At 43.6% G+C, this 16,139-nt stretch overlaps 1 protein-coding gene across 6 annotated transcripts; it reads right to left on the bottom strand.

Moving 5' to 3' along the window:
* Nucleotides 1-1,019: 1,019 nt before the first annotated feature.
* On the bottom strand, nt 1,020-15,039 carry UBL7 (ubiquitin like 7). Of its 6 annotated transcripts, none has more exons than XM_081289721.1 (11): nt 14,976-15,039; nt 13,459-13,671; nt 12,332-12,451; nt 8,128-8,210; nt 7,262-7,346; nt 6,641-6,698; nt 5,837-5,970; nt 5,533-5,582; nt 5,104-5,271; nt 4,411-4,491; nt 1,020-1,276 (listed from the first exon to the last, which is right to left on the bottom strand). In XM_081289721.1, the coding sequence occupies exons 1-11, from the start codon at nt 15,013-15,015 to the stop codon at nt 1,139-1,141; spliced, it is 1,170 nt and encodes a 389-aa protein (XP_081145847.1). In that variant the 5' UTR covers nt 15,016-15,039; the 3' UTR covers nt 1,020-1,138. The 6 variants fall into 6 exon arrangements, with proteins under 6 accessions (XP_081145847.1, XP_081145846.1, XP_081145848.1 ...); XM_081289720.1 differs by having other exon boundaries at nt 4,411-4,533; nt 14,976-15,034; XM_081289722.1 differs by having other exon boundaries at nt 4,411-4,533; nt 14,926-15,009.
* Between the last annotated feature and the right edge of the window lie 1,100 nt (nt 15,040-16,139).

The raw sequence follows: 16,139 nt of genomic DNA, 5'->3' as shown, positions 1-16,139 counted from the left end.
CTTGGGGTAAATTCTCTGGGGAACATTAAAGAATGAATAGGCTATCCTTATAAATTTAAGACTTTTGTCCCAGGAAGAAACAAGAAGTGGCCAAACAGCCATGACTGGGGATGGTAAAGATTGTACACCTGCCAAGGTCTGGGGCAGGAACAGAGCTCTGAGCATCTTTCCACACAGATGAGCTCTCAAATGAACTCAAATGCCAATGAAGGCAAAGGGTTTTTTTGCTAACAAAGTACCTGAAGCATATAAAACCCACTTTCTCAACCTGAACACGTCTGACGCTGTAGGAAGCAGGGAATGCAGTGCCAAGGGAACCAGAGGACCTGCAGATGGAGCAGCTGCTGGGGGGGTTGGTGCCCTCTCTTTAATATTAAAACTTAGCCCTGTTAGTGTTGGTCTTGTTATTTAGTATCCTTATTCAACTGCTCTTGTACTTATAGCTTTAGGACAGAGGAAAGAACCCTGAATCCTGGCTCAGCTTTGAGGCCTGGATTCTGACATCATTAAAAGAAAAAAAAAAAAAGAAAGAAAGAAAGAAAATGCATCAGAAAATGTTTGGTAAGGCAAGACCAAGGCAGGGACAAGAACGTTTTTGAAAGGCTTTGGGAGAAGCAGTAATATGGAAGGCAAGCCACCCACTTGCTCCCTCTGAAAACCCACTGGCTACTCCCTAGACTGTGGTTATCTCAGAAGCATGAGCCTCTTCTGGCCATAACTGTCACATAACAATCACCCTGAATACTGGCAGAGCCCTGCTCCAGCCTTGGGTACAACCTAAGGCTGTCATACCCCAAAGCACCAAAGAGTCTGGGGGCTACTGCTACCAATCCCAAAGGTGAACAAGGGTATTACAAAGCATTCCATGATGTGGATCTAAAATCCTCTATTTGGGGCCCAGAACCAGGGGCCAACCCTGCTCCCTGATGCCACAGCACCAAGACCGCACACTCTGCTTGCCCCCCCCCCGCCTCTACCAGCTCAGATCAGCCAGAAAGGCCAAACACTGGACAAAGCAGGAGAGTTGATGACCATCAGGTATATTGGGGAGAAGAGAAATGGAGACATCTTCACAAGTGTCTCCCATCATCAGCAGCAGCCTCTGTAACTTGCTGGGGGTTCAGAAGGAGCAGGGAGATTATGGGGCTCCTCCGGCAAAGATGAGTTCCAGGGCTGCTTGGATGTCCCCACCAGTAGCCTGAAGGGCCCGCAGGCTCAGCTCGTCATCCTGGATGCCCATGTCACGCAGCTGCTGCAACTGGGGCTGCCACTGACTCTGTGGAAAGACAGGGTAGACAGAAGCTGTTAACTGGGACCCTAATGAAGATGCAATTAGGTCTATACTTTCAGGGAAAAGAAAAAAGATGGGACTCCTAGGGCAAAGGTGGTATATTAAGTTCCATGGAATGGGGACTTGAGGAACATTAAAAGGCTTGAGGGTTAAGAACACAAATTCAAAGTTTTACAGTAAGAAAGGGTCAAAAGAGAAAATGCAAATTACTGTCTCAATTCTTTCTCTTGTGTGTATACACACACACAAATAAATGGGAGAGGAATAAAACTAGTTTTGTTTTTTAGAATATGTAGTGAAAAGTCTTACTTTTATCTAGTCCAACTCCTACCCCAAGTAACCTATTTTATTTCTTTCAAGAAATATAAATGTATATTCCTAGGCAAGCACTCTACCACTGAGCTACATCCCCAGCCCTTTAAAAAAAAAATACTCTTTGAAACAGGATCTCACTAAATAACCTGAGCTGGCCTTTAATGTAATTAATCTATCCTGGAGATCTTTCCATGTTGGTACGTAAAAGAACTTTTTAATACACAATATTCTAACAAATGCGTGTCCTTAAAACACACAAAAACTGGGCTATTTCCAATCTTTTGCTATCACAAAAGCTGCAGTGACTGACTCTACAACTGTCATTTTCTACAGGCACATAAACCTCCAGAACAAATTCTGAGAAAAGGGGTTGCTGGAATTATTATACGGGTTTAATAGCTATCTGTACTTCCTTTCCAGTGAATAGTCTGTTCATATTCTCTGCCACCACCACTTTGTGAAGCTGGGGATCAAACCCAGGACCTGTGTATGCTAGGCAAATACTCTACCTAGTTACATCAGTCCCTTTGCCTATTTTTCTATGGAGTTATTTGTCTTAATTTCTAGAACCTCTATACATCAGGAAGATTTCATCCTCTGTGTGATAGGTTAGACTTTCCCCCTCAGTTTAGTTAGCCTTTGTTTAGTTTTTGTAGTTATTGTTATTTGGGTTTGATTTGCCAGGCAGAACTCAAATTTTGAGTTATAAACTCAAAATTTATAACTCTTTTTTTTTTGGGGGGGGGGTACTAGGGATTGAACCCAAGGGCACTTAACCACTGAACAACATACCAAGGCCTTTTTATTTTTTATTTTGAGATATAATTTCACTAAGTTGCTTAGGGCCTTGCTAAATTGCTGAGGCTGGCCTCAAACTTGCAATCTTCCTGCCTCAGCCTTCCAAGCTGTTAGGATTACAGGCATGCACCACCATGCCTGGCTTATAACTCTTATTTAATGGTTCCTGGATTCTTAGTTTCAGCCATGAAAGGGCCTTATCTACTATAAGGATTTAAAGAAATACACTCACATTTTATTCTAGTATTTTCATAGTGTCATTAATATCCCTACTTCATGATAGGAAGAAGTATGCAATGTAGGGAAACCTGTGTGTACACATGCAGGAAGAAGGCAGTGGGGAAGAAAGGCAAATGCAAAGAGCCAGGCAGGGGTGAGACTGTGAAGCACACATCAACTCAGGGGACTGATACAGGAGGAGTCTAAGTTCAAGGTCAGCCTCAGCAACTCAGCAAGGACCTAAGCAACTTAGTGAGACCCTGTATCAAAAAATAAAAAGGGCAGGGAGATGTGGCTCAGTGGTTAAGTGCCCCTGGGTTCAATCCTCAGTACCAAAAAAAAAAAAAAAAAAAAAAAGCACACATCAACATGGAGGCATTTGATAGGTCAGGTGGAACCAAGGCAAGTGCAGAGCTGCAGAGCCAAGTGAACAGGCATCTAACAGGGGAAGATGAAAGCATGGAGAAGTTGTCCTCATGTCCTGTGCCTATTACCCTCATTGTCCCTAAGGGCCAGTGGGGTAGTGAAATCCACATGGGTCTGAACTCTGTCTTTACCATTTCATGGCTTTGGGATCTAGACAAGTTCTAGGAATGACACTCCCTGAAGAGGCTTACTGTAAGGAATAAAAGAAGCAGACGTAAAGCTAACAGCTCACATGTGGAGGCATGTGATAAAATGCTGAGGCCTTGGGTTTTCCACTTAGCTGCTAGGGTGACCCTTCCTCTTCTTCAAACCTGCCAAGACTCTCTCCTTAAATTGGCATTTAAGGGCCCTCACACCCAGCATACCCAGGCTCCCTTTCTCTAGCTCCATCTCAGAACTTTTTACACTGGGATGTTGCCTGTACCTTGAAGTTTTGTTTGTGGGTTTTTTTTTTTTTTAACATTTTTTAGTTGTAGCTGACACAATACCTTTTATTTATTTTTATGTGGTGCTGAGGATTGAACCCAGGGCCTCGTATATGCTAGGCGAGCACTCTACCACTGAGCCACAACCCTAGCCCCTGGAGCCTTGTAGTTTTAAGTATATAATATATGCCTCCACACATTTGCTCAAACAGGGAGTTGCCTCCACCTGGAAACTATTCCTTCCCTACCACAAACATCTCTTTTCCCTAGTTGGTTAACTGCTAATTCTTGCTGGCTGTGGTGGTGCATGTCTATAATCCCAGCAGCTCGGGAGACAGGAGAATCTCAAATTCAAAGGCAGGCTCAGCAATTTATTGGAGCCCTAAGCAACTCAGTGAGACCCTGTCTCCATAGAAAATATGAAAAAAGGCTGGGGATGTGGCTCAGTTGTTAAGTGCCCCTGGGTTTAATCCCCAGTAGCCCACCCCCCCCAAAAAAAAAAAACAAAAAATAAAACCAGTTAATTCTTTGACAATCAGCTTAAATAACCCTTCCTAAGAAAAATTTTGCCTAACCAAGCCCTCACTTCCAAGAAGCTGGGTTTCTCACCTTATTGTTCTCTAGTTCCAAACCTGCCTGGTGCCCCATTATGGCAGGGATGAGAACCAGTTTGCCCGATGCCCCTGCATCTGGAGCCAGACCTCATATTACATATGCTCAATGATCAGCTCATGCTCACTGAATGAATGAATGACTTCCTGACTAAAACTGACATGATTATACAAGCCAGGCAGTCAGGGGAGTCAGGTCATGGTCACTGGGAGCAGGAGTAGAAGCCACAGGGACAACTGTCCTTGGTAAGAACACTCCTCACCTGTCACACGCCATGCCCATACTTCCATGCCACATGAAAGTCAGGAAATGGGGAAGACTGACCTGAAGACTGGGCTGCCCAGAGGCCTGCAGGGCATGCTGGAGGGCTTGACTGAAGAGATCATTGGTGATGGGCGTTCCTGACTGGACACCAGAAGACATTGGTGAGGTCCCTGATGAATGGCCCTAGAGTCAAATCAATCAGAGTCACCTCAAGAACTATCTCAACTCGCTACAGATATCTACAATTATCATATCACCCCATATGCTCCTTGGGTACCCAACTACAACCTCCCAACGGGAATCTGCTACGAGATAACCACATGAAGGTACCTAAAAGCTATTTATGTGGGCAAAAAAAGTTCCATTTTCTTCCACTCCATGAAAATGGACTTTAAGCCCACAACCCAGGCTAAGACTCCAGTTCTGGGAGAAGGCCTTGGAAGCTGGAGTAACTCATCACCAGGAATGCTTAAGTTGATGATACCTAGTCCCAGTCAGGGATGAGGAAGGGCATATTACAAGAGGGGAGATTCTTCTGAATACTAGGAGGAATCAGCCAGGCCTATGTCAAACCTCTTAGCCCTACAGGCAAATAAGGGGAAAGTCACCTGACCAAGAAATCCCACCAGGGGCTTCAGGGTATAGCTCAAACCAGATCTAGCACCAGGGTCAGCAAAGGCAAATCCTATTCTACCACTGGGGAGCTTCTCCCTTGGGGGCACGGCCTTGATATTCCCAGTCCTCTCTCCATACCTGGGTGCCAGGAGTTGGTGTGTGAGAGCTGCTTTCTGGCGTGCTGGCCAGGGCCAGGGCAGTGGCCAGTTCACTCTGGGTGATGGGACGGGGTCCAGCAGCTCCACTGTACCCCAGGGAGGCTGGTCGAGAGCTGGATGTGCTGCTAGAGGGTGTAGATCGGGTGCTCTGGAGAAGAGAAGATCCAGAATCAGGAAAAGACACTGAAATCCCCAAAGGAACCTCTCTCCACTCCAGAAACAGTTCCTGGGAAGACTGCCTAAGCTCACAGATCCCAAAAAGAATACAGAAAAGGAACAGTATGACAAAGTCTTGGCCCCCCAAAGGGCCTACCTATGACCACTTCTCAGCCTTGGGAGTGCCAAGTCCCAGGGAGGGGCTCATTCCTAGCACCATCTCCCCTAAGCAGCAGGCAGTTGGGCCACTTACTGGGTGAAAGTCATCCTCATCATCTGAGAGCCCTTCAAACAGGAAGCCACCTGGAAGAGAGTGAACAGATTTCAGGAGGAAGAACAGAAAGGCACAGGCGCAGCTCCAGATCTCAGCTCAAGTTACTCCAAATTCATATTTCATCTCCCCTTGGAAAATTACAGGACAGATGCACTTCCTGACTCAAACTGAGAGTTCCCAAGGAACGTCCTCTGCCAACACTATACATAGCTGCTGAGGAAAGCAAATCCTTGGGCCATTACCGGCTCCTGAAGGGCCTATGGTACTCTCTTCTGGAGCTTACCTGGCATATCTCTGTACGAGCTGGAGGGCATGCTTCGGGAAGAGGAGTCAGCTCCTGGCATTGGGGTACTACCTGCTACTGAGTGCAGAACCAGGATGATGGCATTGACCAGGGCTGGGTGAGCAGGTACCAATCTAAGACGGGACAAGAAAAACCCAAGGGTGACCAAGAAGGAAAAAGACATCCTCAACTATGACAGTTCTGGGTACCCCCTCACTATGACAGAGATGCCTTTCCTGCCCTGCCTTCAGCATCTTATGCCAAGAAGCTGATCCGCCCTCAGCAATGAAGCAAGGCCTTCAGTTTCTGGAATCTATTGCAAATCCATCACTTTCATCTCAGACAAAGCATGATGAGAAATGCATAGGCTGGTGGGCTCAGGTTCTGGTCCTAGACAACATTCTTACTATACTGGGAAACCTTTGACAGCTTCCTTCTCGGTCTCTGGCAAAACAAGGGGATGTGGTCTTTTCTGTCCCTTCTAGCTCTAATATTTTAGAGAGAGCTTAAATCCTTCAGGGACTCTCTAACATCTACCAAACAAAATCTTAACTGTCCCAGGCACACAAAGCCCTGTCCCACATAATTTTGCTTCATCCTGACACTCTTCACATGTCCCTGACTTTAAGCTTTACCATTCCCAAACAGCCTTTGCTCCTTCTCACCTCCTAACATATTCAGAAGGTGGATCCAGTGACAGGCTGAGGATGGGCTCTAAGAGCACAATCCAGGGCAACAATTAGGTTTCTGGCCTAACCACATGAGAACAGACATGATGCCCTCTAATACGATGATTACACTTACGTATCCAGCATGTTAGGATCAGCAAAAACAGAAAAGAGGTCCTTGTCCTGGAGAACTCCTAAAAGAGAACACAACCCCCTTCAGAGAATGGAAATCTGGTCAGATCCAGGATGGTGAAGAGGCACTAGTCTCAGAACAACTAGTTCAACAGGAACATAGGACCTGCCCTAATGAGAAAAGGAGGAAACACCCCAAGCAACACAATCCAAGTACACTCTTTCCTCTTCCAGTGGGGATGTTCCCCTGCCCTGAACCTCCCCACTGTGCTTCAAACACTGAGCATTAACACACCAGTCTTCCTCCTCTGTATCTTTGGGTTCCCTCATCCATCAAGTTGTATAGGAAGTCTTCCCTTCAGTGATTGAAGTGATTCAGGCTAACTGTAGCCCTCATTTGGCATGCTCACACCCTCATTTATTATGCTATTTAGACCATTAATACTCTGGAGGACTGAGAACTCTTAGGGGATGAGTACATAAAACACATCTCGATCACTTTCCCTCTTCCCATAAGACCACTGATTCTTTAAAAAATGGTCAGAATCACTTTAGGGTTATGGCCTTCTCCTGGTTTCTCCTTTTCTAACAACTCTTATTTCCTCAAATCCTTTCCTGAACTTACCCAAAGCAATGGGGTCACTGCTGAGGCCTGGCGTGGCCACAATGATTTGATCCAAAGACTCTTTGTTGCTGAGCATCTTAAAGACCTGCAGGAGAAACAGGGAGGACTAAGCATTTCAACTAGCTTCAAACATTCATCAAATGCCCACACTCTGCTCAAAGACTTCCTCCCTCTACATGTTTGCATATACACCACCACAACGAAACAATACCCCAGGAAATAGATGAGCCTCGTTTTGCTCTGAGATTGTGACTTACTGGAAAGGAAACAAAGAATTGAAAAAAAAAAAAAAAAAAAAAAGGTAAGTATACCTCAGTCTCTGTGGTTCTTTCCCCCACCATAGTTCTAACACTTGCAAAATGAAAGGTCTCATTACAAGCCCAATAACAAAGGTTTCTCTAGATCCCAAAAGCCTTTTTAAATCTCCATACAATTACTATTTCATATTCATATATACTGGGAAGTTCACAGCTGTATTAATTTTCCTGTCAACTTTCTTACAGAAAAGCATCAGCCCATTCCCCAGTGAGGAAACCGATGTTAAGGGGTGGTAGGCACGCAGTTCAGCCAAAGACAAAGAATGAGGCCCAGCAAAAACTGTGTAGATACTTTGGCTACTGCCATATTCATTCCATGAGGCCAGTATGAGAGAGGTTATATCATTATCATTAGAGGGAATCAACACCAACCAACACCTAGCTAAGACAGGCTCTCTGGGAAAAGATAGGGCTCTACTGAGGCCCACAGACAAGGCAAAACTCCCAGAGGAACTCTTGGTTGCTGTGGCAACGGGACTCCCAGCTCCCACTCTCCACCATCAACACCAGCATTCACACCCTCTTCCTGCAGCCCCAGCTCACACTCACCGCCTCCCTGTAGGAGGAGCTGCTGTGCAAAGCAGTGTGCAGAACCCGGAACTCCCTCAAGGCAGCCACTTTGTCCACAGGTTCTGGGGGACAAGACACAGTTAACCTTGTTATGTCCTTGCCACAAACATCATTTCAGCAAGTGGCCATTTGCAACCTGGTCCACACATTCCCTCCCCTCATCACTCTGTAAGAATGTGAGAATCCACTCAGACCCATTTGTGCCACAGATGTGAAAACTGCACTCTCCTTTAAGTAGTTTTATTAGATAAAACAAACAAATTCAAGTTCAGGCCAAGGGAATCTTACCACATGAAAGGGTGTTCTGATCAACAACTCACTACAGGAATTCTAGACTTCTTACATTTGACAAGGAGGAAGATAAAATCAACTCAGTAGACTTTTATGCAAGGATTTAAATAAGTGCTCTGCAAACCATCTTAACAATACAGTGCTATTCTAACACAGTATGTTAACAGAAAGAAATAGAACACAGAGTTGTATATATACTTTCTAGTAAAACTATGTAAAAAGTGTCAGTGTATCTGTGGCCCAAAGCTGGAGGGGACAAGAGGATAAGAGCACTTAGATAAGTAACAGGTCCAAGGGGTAACTATTTTCTCCTTGGTATTCTTTCATGTTTCTGTAATATTATTTTCAATCTAAAAAAAAATCTAAATCTAAATCTAAAAAAAAAAAAAAAAAGAAGAAGAAGAAGGACCAAGAAAACACACTGTACTCCCAAGGATCTTAAAAACTTTCCATAACATGCCCAACAGCAAGGCCCCAAACTCCTCTTTGATCTTTAGACACTAATTCATACATAAGGGAAAGTTTAGTAATAACCTCAGCTACTTGTGGTTACTTTACCATAAAAGACCCCAGTCCATTTCAAAGAAATATGGGTAACAGCAAGGAGACCAGGTAGGTAGGAAGTTCATCCTGGGTCACACTTTTTAAAGTGTGGTAATCCTCACCAAGGGACTGCTACTTGTGTTTATGTTTGTATAGATTGTATCATCTGACTTCAGAGGCATACTACCAAGGAAAATGATCTGTACTCCTGGATACAGTGTAGCAGTCATGTCCTATAGCCCTAATAACAAGGGCTAACTCTTTCAAAAAATACTCAACTTAAATAAATTACTTAACTTACTCATTTAACAAACACATACTGAGCATGTACCCTGTGCCTGGCTTTGGGCAAGTCACAGGAAGCAAAAAATAAGAATCTTTACGAACAAAGGAATTCTTGGGGCAGTAGGAGAAATGAGATTAGATCAAACACACAATTATAAAATACCACACTGATGGCCTCAGCAGATATGTGAATGCAAGCAAGGGCACTGGCCATCTCTGAGAGACAGGACCAGGATCCACAGCCACCTCCCAGGGAAGATCTGAGAGGGGCACTTAAGGTAGAGCAGATGTTTACTTAGGGAAGAAGCTCTTCCAAGCCTAAGTGAGAACACGTGCAAAGATATGGAAGAAAAAGAATGTGGTGTTCGGGAGGAACAGCAAGTCATTTTTTATGTCTGGAGCTCAGGGTACACATCCCTGCTCAAATAGCAGGCTAAAGTAAAATCTTGAGAATTTATAACACACCATAGAGAAACACCAAAGGGATCCAGGTGGGAAGGGAGAGACAGGCCAGTTTTCATCCTATAAGCCCTCATCTAGTGGGAGAAGAATGTACTTCCTTTGGAAGAAGAGTGCTAGAGGAGAAACTATATTTAAAGTATTGCCACATGGGCTGGGGATGTGGCTCAAGCGGTAGCGCGCTCGCCTGGCATGCGTGCGGCCCGGGTTCGATCCTCAGCACCACATACCAACAAAGATGTTGTGTCCGCCGAGAACTAAAAAATAAATATTAAAAATTCTCTCTCTCTCTCTCTCTCTCTGCCCTCTCTCACTCTAAAAAAAATAAAAAAAAATAAATAAATAAAGTATTGCCACAAAGCCATTTCTTTTCAGATTGAAAAGCTTCTTTTCGCCTCCCAATAAAACGTCCATTTGCTTAAAAAATAAATCTCCAGGCAGAAGTTAGGAGGAAATGGATTCTAAGTATTCTAAGCTAGCAATGAGCTAATAATAATGGGCATCTCTGTACCCTTTGAAGGGTGGGAGGTAGCTAGCCCATTGGAAAGCACTTTGTCTCTTGAACCTCTAAAACCTAGGTCCCTATCAGCTCTTGCATTATGCTTTTTGTTTTATTTTTTGAAACATGGTCTTGCTAAGTTGTTGAGACTAGCCTCAAGCGTGCAATCCTTCTACCTTAGCTTCTCAAATAGCTGGGATACCAGCATGTGTCACTGCATCTGACTCTTGCATTCATTTCTAAGTAAGTAACCTTTCCAACCCTTTTCCTTCATCTATAAAATGCTAATAATGTTACCTACCCTGCAGAGCCACTGTCAGGATTAAGTGAGATATCAAAGGGGAAAAAAAACCTAGCTCACAGAAGCCATAAATATTCCTTTCTTTTGTTAATGCCCTCTAGCAAAAGAACGGACACCCAAACACAGGAGAACATCTGCATTTGAACAAGATGGGTTTACTGCTCACTACACAGAGGAGACTGCAAACCAAAGGGAACTATAAGGTGTCTCAACAAGATGATATTAGAAAGGACATAGAGGATTTAAGCTTTGAAGCCAGGTGCAATGGCACACACTTGTAACCCCAGCTACTTGGGAGGCTGAGACAAGATTACAGGTTGAGGCCAGCCTTGACAACTTAGTAAGACCCTGTCTTACAATAAAAAATCAAAAGGGCTGGGATGAAGCTCAATGACAAAGCACCTCTAGGTTCAACCCCAGTACAGGGGGAGGAAAAAAGATTTAAGCTTTGGCTGGGTAAGTTTGGGAAAAGTAGGATTTTGCTCTGAATTTGAAGCCAACAGGAAGTGAGGACAATTTCATGATTGGGTTTATTTTTTTGTTGTTGTTTTTGGGTTTTTTTAATACTGGGACTGAACCCCGAAGCGTTTAACCACGGAGCCATATCTCTAGCCCTTTTTATACCTTTAGACAAGGTCTCATTGAGTTGCTTAGAGCCTTGCTAAATTGCTAAGGCTGGCTTTGAACTTGTGATCTTCCTACCTCAGCCTCCTGAGCCACTGGTATTACAGGCTTGCGCCACCACACCTGGCATGATTGGATGTTTTAATAACCCTTATATTAAGAAGGAAGGAAAAAATACAGCAGTTACTGGTAAAGAAGCAACAGTCATTCTCATTAGCCAGAATAGAAGGATACATGATCACGTTTGCGGTTTGGACAATGTACAGGTTTTGGTCTCTGCTCAGAAATGATAACGATCTTATTTTTGTCTTGATCCACGATGACCTCAGAATGTCCTTGTCTAAAGTTGGTGACTTGTGCATTTCTTCATGTTCCATGAAAGGACTCCAAGGTCTACTTGTGAGAACCAGGTCAACCCTTGGATGTCAAGGGATTCCTTTTTCTTTCTCACTTCCCATCAGAATACAAAAGAATTTTTGTCCTTTATGTTTAGAACTGAAAAGAGGGTAAATTTTCAAGCTGACAACAATCATGAACATTATGAAAATATGTCAAATTGATAATTTTTATATAGCTTGCCTTTATCTTGAGGAAACTTTTAAAACACAAATATAAAATTTAAATTATGAATTCCAAGTAGCACCTTCTATTAATAAATCAGAAAGGCTTTAAAGGCTTTGTATATTTTCTCCAAGAGTGACTTTAATATTGTTGGAACATTTTCTGGAAAATAAATTACCAGTACATCAGGAGTTGTAAGTTGATTGAACAAATCATTGCCTGATGCAGTTGGCAGGATGATTTGCTCACAAGGAAACAAACTACAGCATTAGAGAAGTGCAAGAAGTTTCCAGCTTTTTCTTAATGACAACAGCAACAATAATAAAAGGAAACAAAGTTCATTCAGAAATAAGCTATTAATCTAAAGAATTTAAATGGAAACACATTCTCTGTCCATTAGAAAACATCAGGTAAAGAACTTAGAAAGTAGAGAAATAAATCTCCTACTATAAGTGGCAATTTACTGTTTATCAATGTGATGCAATCAAGTAATAAAGTCATTTCCTATTGACATTGTCTCTTTGTTCCACCCAGGTTCATGCCTCAAGAAAACACAATCCCTTCCCTTGAAGAAATTACAGAAACACTGCTGGTCTGACTAAGGGCCAACGCTCACTCACCTGGTTTCTGATCAGGCTCAGGCCAGGATTTGCGCAGAACATGAACCGTGGACCCGGGCTGAATGCCATAGAAGTCAAGGGTCTGATCATCTTTTAGCTTCCGGCCACAGTAGATAAGATCTAAAAAAACAACAACAACAAAAAAAACCTGTCCATTTATTTTGTTCCTCAAAACAATTTAGATGATTTTTGTCCCCTGAGAACTTTATTTTGGTTGGGCAGAAAGCTGGAGAATGATACATACTTTAAAACATACTCTTATTTAAGAAATACATTTTAGCCAAGTATGGTGGCCCACACCTGTAATTCCAGAGACTACAAAGGCTAAGGTAGGAGGATTGCCAAGTTTGAGGCCAGCCTTATCAAATTAGTAAGATTCTATCTCAAAACTTGAAAATAAGTAAAAAGTATCTCAGTGATAGAACACCCCTGGTTCAATCTCTAGTCCAAAAACAAAAGAAAGAAATTTAAACAACAATTGTTAGCAAGTACAAACCCACAAGATGGAGCTATACAGAATCCAACCATAAAAGAACTCTAGAACGTAACATTGTAGAAATTGCTCCATTTAAATGAGTGGGAAAATGTAAAAACAAAAAAGGATGAATCCAATCTGGTGAGGCAGAAAATACCTACTCACCAGTTAAAACCCTTAGCTATTATAAATTACATTTACAGCATAATTTAATTATATTATACTTAAACTCCTCCTTCCTCCACTTGAAATGCCCTTGTCTTCATTTCCTTATTTTCCATCTTCCCTCTAATCAACCAGCCAAACAAAAATTTTTCTACTCATTTCTTAAGATTTAAGGGATACATTGAGGAGCCTCCCCAGATCAACAACTCATTCCTTGATCTGCCCCAAATTTTTATCCTTTTAGAGAAAAAACTCAACAATATCATAGTTTAGGAATTGTGATGAAGCAGTTCCGTGTAATACATGACTGAAATGGCAAGCAAGAGTTCTATTATGATTTGTGACTCGCCTAACATTCACTTCTCTGAAGTGTTAACATTATGAGTAAACAAATCCCAAGCCTTTAATTCACTCTGGTAATTCTGTAAGTATCCTCCCCACATAAGAGATCAGAGCAGCAGTTCAAGACCAGTCCACCGAGACTCACCAATCAGCTCAGGGTCTGGAACAGACTCCTGGAGTTTGCCAGCAATAAGCTGCTTCAGAAATGAAATACTATAGCCCCCTAGTGAGTATTCTCCAAGTTCTGTCTCTGGCAACCGAAGAATAGACTTTGGGGCAAGTGGCTGGTCAGCCAGCTTCACTGCCAGATGCCAGTCTGAGAGAGACATCCTCTCTCTTTCGCGCTCTCTCTTTCTCCCTGTAAAAGAATAAAGCCTCAGTAGTTGAAGGACAGATCACCATCCTAATCCACTCCCACCCACCAAAGGGTTAAATAACAAACAATTCAGTGTGACACTGTTAGAGAAGCATTAGATGCAACATCAGGAGGCCAGAACTAGAATATGTGGCCCTCCCTTTATTCAGCTCTTTAGGCCTCAGTTTCTTCATCTTTAAAGTGGACATAAATACCATCCAATTTAATAGGAATGTTGTGAGGTTCAAGTGAGATTATCCAATCCTCTCCCTCCTATGCATTACTTGTTTCTGATTTTTTTTCTTCATTTCTTGGTGGTTTATTTACAACAGCTTATATCAAGTACCCTGTTGTTGTTGTTTTTTTTCTTGGTCTTTCTCTGTGAAAGATTTATGCTGTTACCCAACTCATGATTTTGAAATATAGAACTGATCAAGTCATTCCCCTGCTTAGAGCACCTCAATTGGCTTCAAACCACCTCTATGAATAAACTGAAACGTCACAAAATCATTCCTTTTGCCTCCTGCCACCTTTCCTCTCTAACAGAGCCTTGCCCTGTGCCACTCTCCCAACAGGTTAAGTACACCTCACTATGTCTCCATTCAAAACAAAGCTCTCACCTTTGCTAATTTCCTGACTTTTCAAGTCTTCCTTTTTTGGTCTCTTAGCAGACTCCTACCAGGCCAACACAAATACAATCTCCTCTAAACTCTTCTTTTTCCTGTTGTTCTCACTGGGCAAAAAACAGCTATTTACTTTCCACCAGCACACACACACACCAACTCTTTAAAGTTCTTGAATACAAACATTAGAATTTTTTGCCTTTCTTGTCCACATGCATGGCACATATGGATGGCTAGAAGTCAAAAGTTCTGAGGATGGAAAAGCAAGGCAAGTCCTTATTTTAGTCATCATTATTGCTTCCAAAGAGGTCTCTGAAAGGGTATTGGAAAAGAAAAGGCTGCCCATCCCATCTTAAAACATCCATACTCAAGGCACCATCCGCCTCCAGGTTTAAAACAAGATTTGTACACCAATCTCACTTAATCCTCACTGTTCCCCGGGGCAGTCATTATTGTCCACATTTTACAGATGATGGAATCAAGATTCAGAAAGGTGAAGTCACCTGGGCCAAGGTCACAGATAGCTAGTAGTGAGGTAAGAACACTGTCTGGTGGCTACCCCACCTCTCCGGTGGGACCAGTTATCTAGCCGACCCACGTCGAGCCCGCGCGACCAGGGGCCCTGCGCCCTCACCCGTCCCGCGGAAGGAACCCGGCCGCAGAGCCGCCGGTGTAAACACTCACTCTGGCCCTCTCGCCGGAAACCGGAAGCTCCGCGCTGCATTCCGGGAGTTGCAGTTTCCGCTGCAGCCCCGCCCCTTATAAATAGTCGACCAGCAAGGGGCGCTAGTTGTCATGCTTCCGGTTCCGGGGAGGCGTGGCTCCTGATCCGTTTGAAATCCCCGGCGGGAGAGCTTTCGCGGGAGGTGATACTGTTTCCTGTCAGATTAACCGGCGATGTATTGAATTAGGGAGGGCTGGTGTGGCTTTTTCCAAAGAGGTAAACAGACCCTGGATTCCCGCGCTCTCCTGAGAAGCCTATGAAGACCAGCGGTTCTGCCGGGCTGAGGGAACGCCCGTTGCTGGGCCTTCGGTGGGATGGCTGACCCTGGGTCCCTTCCCGCCCGGTTCCTGCCCTCCCGAAGGGCCTTTTCCCAGGCGGCCTCTTCAACACGCCCCACCGATTCCCCGCAGACCTCATGGCGAAGATGGCTGTACTCGGGTGAAGTCAGCCTCTTGTGCTCCTCGCCGCTGAATTTTTGCAGGGGTCTTACCAATGGGATGTACAGGGACCCTTCATAAATTGGGTCCTTGAGAGGAGTTACAAAGTCGGGTTCCTGGCACACCTTGAACATTCAGCGTTGAGGTTCATATAACATTCGTAGAGTCAGTGTGGGGAGGGGACTTCCACTGAACTCATAGACAAACTGCATATTTTAGATGATTGAAAAAGTTTCACATGGTTAAAATTAGATTATGCTTGCACAACAGTTAGAATTATCTAAAATCAAAAAGGGGCTATGATTGGAGTCAAGGAATTAGTTAAAGAACTAAGGAAAGCAATAACAACAAAAGGAGGCTATAAGAAATGGGCTGGGTTTGTGGCTCAGAGGTTGAGTGCTAGCCTAGCATGCGTGGGGCACTGGGTTTGAAAGATATTGTGTCCACCTATAACTAAAAATTAATATTTAAGAAAAGAAGAAAATGAGAGCCCTGTGTGGTGGTGCATGACTCTAATCCCAGTGGCTTCAGAGGCTGAGGCTGGTGGATCCCTGGTTTGAAGCCAGCCTCAGCAACTTAGAGACTCTGTCTATAGGCAACCTAAGCGCCTTTGGTTTCAATCCCTGGTACCAAAAAAGAAACAGAAAATGAAGTTGATCATAATAGATAGAGATTGATCCTGCATGC

This window comes from Spermophilus citellus, assembly GCF_964194105.1.
Source record: "Spermophilus citellus genome assembly, chromosome: 4".
NCBI classification, from domain to species: Eukaryota; Metazoa; Chordata; class Mammalia; order Rodentia; family Sciuridae; genus Spermophilus; species Spermophilus citellus.
The sequence above is the reverse complement of the archived record's forward strand: the minus strand, read 5'-3'. Positions and strand labels throughout refer to the sequence as shown.

Coding starts and splice junctions, on each gene's coding strand:
- UBL7 (XM_081289720.1), bottom strand. CDS start 15,015: ATGCAGCGCGGAGCTTCCGGTTTCCGGCGAGAGGGCCAGA. Junction 6,699..7,261: donor CAGTGACCCCATTGCTTTGG/GTAAGTTCAGGA, acceptor GTTCTCTTTTAG/GAGTTCTCCAGGACAAGGAC. Junction 4,534..5,103: donor CACCAACTCCTGGCACCCAG/GTATGGAGAGAG, acceptor ATTTGACTCTAG/GGCCATTCATCAGGGACCTC.